Genomic DNA, 11,721 nt, shown 5'->3' on the forward strand with positions numbered 1-11,721 from the left:
GTTTCAGTGGCGGGGCTGGCAAACGTCGTTCCCTAGCCCCGCGGCCCTTTAAAGCCCGGACAGGTGCAGCTCGGTGCCGTCTCTGGTTGGCTGGCGTGGGGTGACGTAATGGCACATGGCCCGTCGCCATTGGCTGGGCGGCAAGCTCCGCCCCCTGGACTGCGGCGCGGGTGGGGGTTGTACGTTTTACGCAGGCTGTGGCAGCGACGCGGTGAGGAGACGGCCCACGGCGCCCGCGGCCTGGGGCGGTCGCTTCTTCCTTCTCCGTGGCCTACGAGGGTCTGGATCCTTCTCTGCCAGCTCGTGGGCCGTTCCTTTGCCCTTCTGCGAGGCCCTGAATCTGATCCCTTCCCTTCATATCCGGATCCGGGCTCCTCCCTCCAAGCCCGGGGTTCCGGACACCTCCCCCAAGACAACCCCTCTGGCCTCCTGTCCTTCAGTACTTGGAATCTGATCTCTTCTCCCTAATTCTGCGGATCCGGCCCCTAATATTCTTTATCAGACCCTCAGACAAGAGGCTGACTTCTGCCCCCTTGTCAAGGAGCGAGGCCGCTTTCCTCTCCACCCCATGCTAGCGAGGATAACTTATTTCTCTTCTGGAATTGCATCTTATGCGCCTTTCCCCACCCATCCCCACAGCCCCTGCAATACCCAGTTTGGCCTCTTTTGCTTGTAATAACGCAGATCCCAGCGCCACGGCACCTTAGAACAGGCCTTTTTCTTTCTCGCGTGGGGCCTGACTCCTTCAGTGAAGCCTCTCCACGCCCTCTATCTGCAGGTCCCCAGCCTGGGTAAAGATGGCCCCATGGCCCCCGAAGGGCCTAGTCCCAGCTGTGCTCTGGGGCCTCAGCCTCTTCCTCAACCTCCCAGGCCCTATCTGGCTCCAGCCCTCTCCACCTCCCCAGTCTTCTCCCCCGCCTCAGCCCCATCCGTGTCATACCTGCCGGGGACTGGTTGACAGCTTTAACAAGGTGGGTGCACCGGCAGCCTCGTTAGAGGGGAACACAGCGATTTAGAGTGGGGGACTCTGGGATGCAAATCTGCGTGGATTTAAGTTTCATCTTGGTCTCTTACTAGTTGTACGGCCCTAGGCAGGTTGCCTTTCTGTGCCTCAGTTTCCTAGTCAGTAGAACAGTGAAGTGCTAGCATGTGCCAGGCACTGTACTTAGCTATTACTAATTTTCTGTTTCCAGGGCCTGGAGAGAACCATCCGGGACAACTTTGGAGGTGGAAACACTGCCTGGGAGGAAGAGAATTTGTCCAAATACAAAGACAGGTAAGGGGCTGCTGGGGGAAGGGGTGTATATTCCCCTCCCCGCCAAATCTCTGCTCTGCTGGTGTAGGGCTAGGAACTCTTGGGGAGCACTTATTCATTCAACAAATAGCACTGAACATCTATAGTATAGCAGTAAACAAGGCAAGCAAAATGTCCCCTTCCTGGAGCTCACATTCTAGTAGAGAAGACAAGCAGTGAATGAGTAAGTGAATAATATTATGTCAGATGAAGAACAAACAGTGAAGCACAGTAGACTGCAGGACGGTGGGAGGCAAGGTGTTCAAGGTTTGGCATTTGAACAGAGAGACAGGAAGTGAAGAAGCGAGCTATGTGACAGGGAGGGAATTGGGCAGAGGATGGGACTGAGCTTGGTGTATTCGAGAAGTGGCTAGAGTGGAGTGAGCCAAGGGGAGAGTGCTGGAAGGTGAAGGCAAAGGCTTAAGCCTCAAGGGCTACAGAAAAGAGTTTAGATTTTTTTTGGAGTGTAATGGGAAGCTCTTGGAAGGCTATGAGCAGAAAAAGTGATACTGTCTTCTTTATACCTTTAAAGATTACTCACACTGCTATGTAGCAAACGGATTGTAAGGGGCAAGGGCGGAGGAAGCAGGGAGACCAGTTTGGGAGGCAAGTGCATCATCTAGGCACGAAGGCAACACAAGCTAGTGTGGTATCTAGTGGAGGACATGATGAAGGGGTCACAGTCTGGGTATATTTTGCAGAGAGAACAATAGGACCTGGTGATAGATTCATTATGGGTATAGAGAAACAGTAGAATAAAAGATGCTTACTAGATTTTGGGCCTGAGCAACTGGGTGAGTAGTGCAGCTGTTTTCTAAGATGGTGAGATGCGAAACCGAGAAGGTTTAGGGGAGGGGTGGGATGTGGTGGTCTTTGAACGTATTGGGCTGAAATGTCCATTAGACATCCAGGTAGAGTCCATACAAATCTGGAATTCAGAAAAGAGTAGGAATTGGAAACAGGAATTTGAGAGTTGTCATTATATAGTTAGTATGTAAAGAAAGCCATGGGAAGGATACAGAAAGCCATTATACAGAAAGCCATTATATAGTCAATATATGTAATACAGAAAGCCATTTATATAGTCAGTATGTAAAGAAAGGCATGGGAAGGATACAGAAAGGCGAGCCCTGAGCCCTCCAGCTTTTCAAAGTCAGATGGAAGAGGAGTCAGCAAAGGCTCAGAGTTAGACCTGGTTGTCGGTTCTTAACCTCTCAGAGCCACAGTTTCTTCACCTGTAAAATGGGGATATTAATACCTGGTTTGCCTATTTCATAGAAGTATGGAAAAGGCTTAACTGGGATGCCCACTAGAAATAAAGGTCTTGTTATTATGTAACATTGGTCATTTTCTCTTTTCCTTCGCCGGGCCTGAGTTTCCTCATTCAGGAATGAGGGGATTGGCTAAGACAACCCCAGGGGCACTTCCAGCTTTGTAATGGCTCCTGCGTTGCTTGCTTTTTTAAATCACCTCCTATATGCCAGGCACTGTGCCAGACCCTTTAAATACAGGATATAAGACATCAAATATTTATATATGTGTGTATATATATATGTGTGTGTGTGTGTATATATATGTGTGTGTATATATGTGTGCATATATATGTGCGTATATATATGCGTATATATATATGTGTATATATTTAATTGTGGTAAAATACACATAAAAAATTTCCCATTAAAGACATTTAATAACATTTACAATGTTGTGCAACCATCACCACTATGTAGTTCCAGAACATTTTCATTACCCCCCCAAAAAATCCTATACCTATTACACAGCCACTCCCTATTCTCCCCTTCCCTCGGCTCTTGGCAATCACTAATTTGTGTTAGTCAAGCAGAAATTATGGATTTGCTGATTTCATTGGAATCATAAAATATGTGGCCTTTTGTGTCTGGCTAGTTTCACTTAGCATAATGTTTTCAAGGTTCACCCATACCGTAGCATATATCAATACTTATTCCTTTTTATGGCTGAATAATATTCTCATTTGGCTGTACCACATTTTGTTTAACCATGCATCAGTTGATGGACATCTGCATTGTTTCTACCTTTTGGCTGTTGTGAATAGTGCTGCTATGAACATTGTGTACAAGTTTTCGTTTGAACACCTGTTTTCCATTCTTTTGGGTCTATATCCATTAGTGGAATTGGCAGGTCCTATGGCAGTTCCATGTTTTACTTATTGAGGAACTGCTTTTCCACAGTGGTGATGCCATTTTATATTCCCACCTGCAGTGTGGGAGGATTCTAATTTCTCCACATCCCTGCCAACACTTGTTATAGGATGTATTTTTAGCCATATCTATCCAGCAAGGGTATTATATTCCATTGCTCAGATGCAGGAACTGATGTATGTTACAACAAACCTGCAGGGAAGGTATTGTCATCCCCATTTTACAGATGACAAAACAAAGAGGTTCAGAGAGGTTAAGTGACTTGCCCACTAGATCTACCACTAGATTTGAACCCAGGTCTCTCTGCTTCCCAGAACCATGACCCCTTCCATTATACCTCATGGCCTCTCCTTTGATATTTTCACCGCACGAGGAAGGGTGGAGAGAGACTTGAGGAGGGTGGTGGGTGGGGTGGGGCATGTTTCCCACCAGCCCTGCCCTGTCCGATCAGTGAGACCCGCCTGGTAGAGGTGCTGGAGGGTGTGTGCAGCAAGTCGGACTTCGAGTGCCACCGCCTGCTGGAGCTGAGTGAGGAGCTGGTGGAGAGCTGGTGGTTTCACAAGTGAGTGGCAAAGGGCCTTCCCTGGAAGTGGGTCACAGGTGGGGCTTGGTGATAAGGCCTTGATTTGGCCAAGAAGCAGGGGGGTGCATGCTGGGGCCCATGTCCTGGTTGTGCTCCTTCCAAACCCAGGTCTGCTAAGAACTTGCGGGGGGACTTGTGCTCCACTTTGAGCCTCAGTTTACCCTTCTGCCAAATGGGGAAAGGGCATTGGTCAGATGGCCTTTTGGGTCTTGTGTCCAAGCTGGGTTGAATCACAGATTCAGGCATGGGGGAATGGGAACAGCACTTATGACACTATCTCAGCGCCTCCTCCCCACCTCCCTCCACCCTGCCCCTGCCTCAGGCAGCAGGAGGCCCCGGACCTCTTCCAGTGGCTGTGCTCAGATTCCCTGAAGCTCTGCTGCCCCGCAGGCACCTTCGGGCCCTCCTGCCTTCGTGAGTTTTTAAGTTGCTCTTGGGGATGGGAGGGGACCACCGAGTCCAGGGATCCAGTCCTGGCTCTGTCCCTAGTTTGCTGTGTGAACTCAGGCTACTCAGATAAACTTCTCTGGACCTCAGTTCTTGCCCGCCTCACAGGGCTGGGGAGATGGGCAAATCAGTGGGGAAAGACTTGGAGAAAGCACAGGGGCTAGACTGAGTCATATGCAGTATGGTTATCATCATGTATTAAAGAAATGATAGACTTCCCAGCCCCTTCATTTCCCATGCCAGATCGGACTATGGTACCTTCCTGGGGAGGGGCGGGTGCTGCCCTGGAGCCTCCATGATCGCCGTCCATCCTCACACACAGTCCTGGCACAAGAGCTGAACTTACTACCAGCCTCTTTTAGAGCAGTCTTTCCTGAAGCTACAGATAAAGAGCTAGCTACAAAGATGGCAAATTCAGTCTTTGTAAAAGAAAATATTGGCTGGGCGCGGTGGCTCACACCTGTAATCCCAACACTTTGGGAGGCTGCGGTGGGTGGATCATGAGGTCAGGAGATCGAGACCATCCTGGCTATCATGGTGAAACACCGTCTCTACTAAAAAATACAAAAAATTAGCCGGGCATGGTGGCGGGCGCCTCTAGTCCCAGCTACTCGGGAGGCTGAGGCAGAAGAATGGCATGAACCCGGGAGGCGGAGCTTGCAGTGAGCCGAGATCATGCCACACTGCACTCCAGCCTGGGCGACAGAGCGAGACTCTGTCTCAAAAAAAAAAAAAGAAAATATTTGGTGCAGTGGCTCGTACCTGTAAACCCAGCACTTTGGGAGGCTGAGGCAGGAGGATCACTTGAGGCCAGGAGTTTGAGAGACCAGCCTGGGTAGTAGAGCAAGACCCTGTCTCTTAAAAAAAAAATAGTGGGGCATGGTAGTGCAGCCTGTTGTCACCCTAGGCTGAGGTGGGAGGATTGCTTGAGCCCAGGAGTTCGAAGCTGCAGTGAGCTATGATCATGTCATTGCCTGGGAAACAGAGCGAGACCCTGTCACTAAAAATAAATAAATAAATAAATAAAAGGTCTGTAAAATCTAATTGTTCCACAAGAGGAAATTGGTTAAGTAAATGTCAGTTTTATGACAAAATATTATGTCATTAAAATTAATTTTCTTCTCCAAAATTGTTTACTGATATGCAGAGCAGAAAATATTATCTTGGTTTTTTTTGCTTTTTTTGTTTTTTTTATTGATCATTCTTGGGTGTTTCTCACAGAGGGGGATTTTTGGCAGGGTCATAGGACAATAGTGGAGGGAAGGTCAGCAGATAAACAAGTGAACAAAGGTCTCTGGTTTTCCTAGGCAGAGGACCCTGCGGCCTTCCGCAGTGTTTGTGTCCCTGGGTACTTGAGATTAGGGAGTGGTGATGACTCTCAACGAGCATGCTGCCTTCAAGCATCTGTTTAACAAAGCACATCTTGCACCGCCCTTAATCCATTTAACCCTGAGTGGACACAGCACATGTTTCAGAGAGCACAGGGTTGGGGGTAAGGTCATAGATCAACAGGATCCCAAGGCAGAGGAATTTTTCTTAGTACAGAACAAAATGAAAAGTCTCCCATGTCTACTTCTTTCTACACAGACACAGCAACCATCCGATTTCTCAATCTTTTCCCCACCTTTCCCCCTTTTCTATTCCACAAAACCGCCATTGTCATCATGGCCCGTTCTCAATGAGCTGTTGGGTACACCTCCCAGACGGGGTGGTGGCCGGGCAGAGGGGCTCCTCACTTCCCAGTAGGGGCGGCCGGGCAGAGGCGCCCCTCACCTCCTGGACGGGGCGGCTGGCCGGGCGGGGGGCTGACCCCCCCACCTCCCTCCCGGACGGGGTGGCTGCCGGGCGGAGACGCTCCTCACTTCCCAGACGGGGCGGCTGCCGGGCGGAGGGGCGCCTCACTTCTCAGATGGGGCGGCTGCCAGGCGGAGGGGCTCCTCACTTCTCAGACTGGGCGGCTGCCGGGCGGAGGGGCTCCTCACTTCTCAGACAGGGCGGCCGGGCAGAGACGCTCCTCACCTCCCAGACGGGGTCGCGGCCGGGCAGAGGCGCTCCTCACATGCCAGACAGGGCGATGGGGCAGAGGCGCTCCCCACATCTCAGACAATGGGCGGCCGGGCAGAGACACTCCTCACCTCCCAGACGGGGTTGCAGCCGGGCAGAGGCGCTCCTCACATCCTAGATGGGGCGGCGGGGCAGAGGCGCTCCCCACATCTCAGACGATGGGCGGCCGGGCAGAGACACTCCTCACTTCCTAGATGGGATGGCGGCCGAGAAGAGGCGCTCCTCACTTCCTAGATGGGATGGCGGCCGGGCAGAGACCCTCCTCACTTTCTGGGCAGTCAGGCAGAGAGGCTCCTCACATCCCAGACGATGGGCGGCCAGGCAGAGATACTCCTCACTTCCCAGACGGGGTTGCGGCGGGGCAGAGGCTGCAATCTCGGCACTTTGGGAGGCCAAGGCAGGCGGCTGGGAGGTGGAGGTTGTAGCGAGACGAGATCACGCCACTGCACTCCAGCCTGGGCACCATTGAGCACTGAGTGAACGAGACTCCGTCTGCAATCCCGGCACCTCGGGAGGCTGAGGCTGGCGGGTCACTCGCGTTTAGGAGCTGGAGACCAGCCCGGCCAACACAGCGAAACCCCGTCTCCACCAAAAAAATACGAAAACCAGTCAGGCTTGGCAGCGCGCGCCTGCAATCACAGGCACTCGGCAGGCTGAGGCAGGAGAATCAGGCAGGGAGGTTGCAGTGAGCCGAGATGGCAGCAGTACAGTCCAGCTTCGGCTCGGCATCAGAGGGAGACCGTGTAAAGAGAGGGAGAGGGAGACCATGGGGAGAGGGAGAGGGGGAGGGGGAGGGGGAGGGAGGGGAGGAGAGGGAGAGGGAGAAGGAGAGGGAGAAAATATTATCTTGTATATCAAGGTTGTATAGATGACCTCACCTGGTTTGGTGTCTTCCCACAGCCTGTCCTGGGGGAACAGAGAGGCCCTGCGGTGGCTACGGGCAGTGTGAAGGAGAAGGGACACGAGGGGGCAGCGGGCACTGTGACTGCCAAGCCGGCTACAGGGGTGAGGCCTGTGGCCAGTGTGGCCTTGGCTACTTTGAGGCAGAACGCAACGCCAGCCATCTGGTATGTTCGGGTAGGTAGCCAAAAGGTGTGGCACTGGGCAGGGGCAGATGGGGCACCTGCCTGCCCATCCTCATGCTGCCCCCATTCCACCCAGCTTGTTTTGGCCCCTGTGCCCGATGCTCAGGACCTGAGGAATCAAACTGTTTGCAATGCAAGAAGGGCTGGGCCCTGCATCACCTCAAGTGTGTAGGTAAGTGGGGCCCTAGCTAGGTCTGAGAAGATGGTCAGGGGCCTGGGCTTGGTCCTTTATTCTCTCAACACAAGCCTGGGCTAGACTAGCCTAGTCTCCACCTTCATGGAGATCTCAACCTGGCTGGGAAGGCAGAAAAGTAACCAGAACTTACAGTCCAGTACACAGGTACTGTGTAGTATAGTCCCTGTGTACAGTGAGAGATGCCTCTGATCTAGTTCAGTGGAAGTGGTGATGGGGAATCAGGAAAGGCTTCTTGGAGGAGGCGTTACTTTGGCCAAGTCTTAAAAATTGAGGAAGGGGCTGGGCGCGGTGGCTCACGCCTGTAATCCCAGCACTTTGGGAGGCCAAGGCAGGCAGATCACAAGGTCAGGAGATCGAGACCATCCTGGCTAACATGGTGAAACCCTGTCTCAACTAAAAATACAAAAAATTAGCTGGGCGTGGTGGTGGGTGCCTGTAGTCCCAGCTACTCAGGAGGCTGAGGCAGGAGAAGGGCATGAACCTGGGAGGCGGAGCTTGCAGTGAGCCGAGATCGCACCACTGCACTCCAGTCTGGGCAACAGAGGGAGACTCCATCTCAAAAAAAAAAAAAAAAAAAAAAAAAAATGAGGAAGAGTTGGCTAGGAGAATGAGGACACTGAATTTGGGGTCAGGAAACCTGGGTTCAAGACTTGGTTTGGTCCCAGCCTAGCCACTTATATAGACTAAAGTAAAGGCTAAGCTGCTGTAACAAAAATCCCCAAAAGACTGTGGCTTAAAGAGTATAGAGGTTGGCTGGGTGTGGTAGCTCACTCACGCCTCTAATCCCAGCACTTTGGGAGGCTGAAGCGGGGTGGATCACCTGAGGTCAGGAGTTCGAGACCAGCCTGGCCAACATGGCAAAACCCTGTCTGTACTAAAAATACAAAAATTTAGCCAGGCATGGTGGCAGGTGCCTGTAATCCCAGCTACTCGGGAGGCAGAGGCAGGAGAGTCGCTTGAATCCAGGAGGCAGAGGTTGCAGTGAGCCAAGATCACACCATTGCACTCTAGCCTGGGTGACAAGAGCGAAACTCCATCTCAAAAAAAAAAAAAAAAAGACTCTAGAGGGTAGAGGTTTATTATTTTTTTTATCATATTACAGTCCCAAAGTGAGTAGTCCAGGCTGGCCCGGGAGCTCTGCTAGTCATAATCATTCCAGTACCCAGATTATTCCTGTAACTTACTGCACAATCATTCCCTTGGGCGTTGTCTGCATGGTTGAAGCTGAGTCCTGGGCATCTCTGTGTCCCACATGCCAGCACTCAGGAAGGGAGAAGGGAAAGAAAGTGCATTGAGGAGTCCAAGCATTGTTTTAAGACCAAGCTAACAGTAGAGCTCATCACTCCTGTTTACATCCTGTTGGCCAGAACTCAATCACAGGGACACACTTAGCTTCAAGACAGGTTGGCAAATGTGGTCTCTGGCTGGGCAGCCTGAAGTCCAGCTAGTCTGCTTCTGTGTTGGTAGACAGCTTGCAGTCTCTGCCATACCATTTAATCCCAGGCAAGACCATTCCCCAACGGCTCTGGCCTCAGCTTCCCTACTAAATAGGGATTGAAATTCTCACCCTGCTCACCTCTCTGCAGACATTGATGAGTGTGGCACAGAGGGAGCCAACTGTGGAGCTGACCAATTCTGCGTGAACACTGAGGGCTCCTATGAGTGCCGAGGTCAGTGTCTACTTCTGCAGAGGAGGGGACGTGAGGAGTGGCGGAAGAGCTGCTCCACACCTGTCCCTCCAAACCTTCCCCTTCTCAGGCTTCAGAGCACCCCCAGGCCTCTGCTTCTGGAGCGTGGCTCCCCTGGGCCTAGGTGCACATCTCACCCTCATCTTTCTCTCCTCTCTCCAGACTGTGCCAAGGCCTGCCTAGGCTGCATGGGGGCAGGGCCAGGTCGCTGTAAGAAGTGTAGCCCTGGCTATCAGCAGGTGGGCTCCAAGTGTCTCGGTGAGTCTCCTGCTGATGGGACACAGGCACCTGGGAGTGCCTCACCCAGCATGAATGGTGAAGAGGCTGGAATATGGGCAGGTGGGGGAAGGAAGGGTGGAATGTTGCCTGGGCAAGGGCAGAGGGGAGTGTTGAGAGATGGACAAGATGGAGTCAGGGTGCTGGGTAGGGGGCCCTAGCAGGACTCTGACCCCTCCCTCCCCTCAAGATGTGGATGAGTGTGAGACAGAGGTGTGTCCGGGAGAGAACAAGCAGTGTGAAAACACCGAGGGCGGTTATCGCTGCATCTGTGCCGAGGGCTACAAGCAGATGGAAGGCATCTGTGTGAAGGAGCAGATCCCAGGTGAGCCCTGGGGCGGGAGAGGGGAGGTCCTCATTCAAAGAGAAGGCAGGCAAGCCCCTTCCCCAGGTAGCAGTGGCAGCTCCAGGCCCTGCCCCATCCCTACTGCCACCCAGCCCCCTGGAGGCTGCACTGAGACCGGGCTCTACGTCTGATCTCCAGGTTGGCTCTCAGCAGCCTTATACCTTCCAGGGTACAAAGGGAATCAGACTTGGCATCAAATCAGTCTGCCTCCTTAACCTGTTTCCTCATCTATCCAACGGGACCAGTGTTTGCCCTGGCCTGCTGAGAGCTGTCCTAGGCTGGGGGTGTGGTGAGATGCAGGGTAATCACAACGATGATGGCAGGGACCATTTCCCCAGCAGTTACTGTGTCAGATGCTGTTCTAGGTGCATTCCCCATCTTATTTAACCCCTGAAACAACCCGACGCTGGAAGTTGGGTTCTCATCCCCATTCTACATATGTAAAAACGAAGATGCAGAGAGATGAAGCTACTTTCCCAGGGCTATATGGCAAGCAAGTTGCAAAGCTGGGATCCCAATCCAGACAGTCTGACCGTGGAACGAGACTCATACACGTAATAAATGCTCTGCCCCCAACTTGTCCACCACATGGCCTTGGCAAGTCCAACCCCTTTACCTCTCTGAGCCTCACTTTCCCATTTAGTGAGACAGGGATGGTAACTGCCCCTTGCAGGGTGGTTTTGAGCAGTAAATGTTGTGTGCCTGGCTTGCTGGGCAGGCCTGGTGGCCATGATGATCAGGTGCGTGGGAGTTCTGGGGAGACTCCAAGAACTACCAGGAACAGGGATACGAGTGCCAGGCTGCATCTCTTGCTCCTCTGCAGAGTCAGCGGGCTTCTTCTCAGAGATGACAGAGGACGAGTTGGTGGTGCTGCAGCAGATGTTCTTTGGCATCATCATCTGTGCACTGGCCACGCTGGCTGCTAAGGGCGACTTGGTGTTCACCGCCATCTTCATTGGGGCTGTGGCGGCCATGACTGGCTACTGGTTGTCAGAGCGCAGTGACCGTGTGCTGGAGGGCTTCATCAAGGGCAGATAATCGCGGCCACCACCTGTAGGACCTCCTCCCACCCACGCTGCCCCCAGAGCTTGGGCTGCCCTCCTGCTGGACACTCAGGACAGCTTGGTTTATTTTTGAGAGTGGGGTAAGCACCCCTACCTGCCTTACAGAGCAGCCCAGGTACCCAGGCCCGGGCAGACAAGGCCCCTGGGGTAAAAAGAAGCCCTGAAGGTGGATACCATGAGCTCTTCACCTGGCGGGGACTGGCAGGCTTCACAATGTGTGAATTTCAAAAGTTTTTCCTTAATGGTGGCTGCTAGAGCTTTGGCCCCTGCTTAGGATGAGGTGGTCCTCACAGGGGTGGGGCCATCACAGCCCCCTCCTGCCAGCTGCATGCTGCCAGCTCCTGTTCTGTGTTCACCACATCCCCACCCCCCATTGCCACTTATTTATTCATCTCAGGAAATAAAGAAAGGTCTTGGAAAGTTAAAAGGCATCAGTCTTACTACCTGTCCCACCACCCCCACCTTAGGGAAATGTCCTAGAATCCTGGGAAATTGAGG

General features: G+C 52.5%; 1 protein-coding gene across 2 annotated transcripts; it reads left to right on the plus strand.

Moving 5' to 3' along the window:
- The first annotated feature begins 95 nt into the window (after positions 1-95).
- On the plus strand, positions 96-11,650 carry CRELD1 (cysteine rich with EGF like domains 1). 2 transcript variants are annotated; one of them, XM_034955747.2, is made up of 11 exons: positions 96-279; positions 779-971; positions 1,194-1,276; positions 3,926-4,036; positions 4,380-4,471; positions 7,469-7,645; positions 7,730-7,825; positions 9,436-9,519; positions 9,700-9,795; positions 10,004-10,138; positions 10,983-11,650. In XM_034955747.2, exons 1-11 carry the CDS (start codon positions 116-118, stop codon positions 11,195-11,197), a joined length of 1,446 nt encoding a protein of 481 aa, XP_034811638.2. In that variant the 5' UTR covers positions 96-115; the 3' UTR covers positions 11,198-11,650. The 2 variants fall into 2 exon arrangements, with proteins under 2 accessions (XP_034811638.2, XP_034811640.1); XM_034955749.2 differs by having other exon boundaries at positions 155-211.
- Positions 11,651-11,721: the final 71 nt, after the last annotated feature.

This window comes from Pan paniscus, chromosome 2 (genome assembly GCF_029289425.2).
Source record: "Pan paniscus chromosome 2, NHGRI_mPanPan1-v2.0_pri, whole genome shotgun sequence".
NCBI lineage: Eukaryota > Metazoa > Chordata > Mammalia > Primates > Hominidae > Pan > Pan paniscus.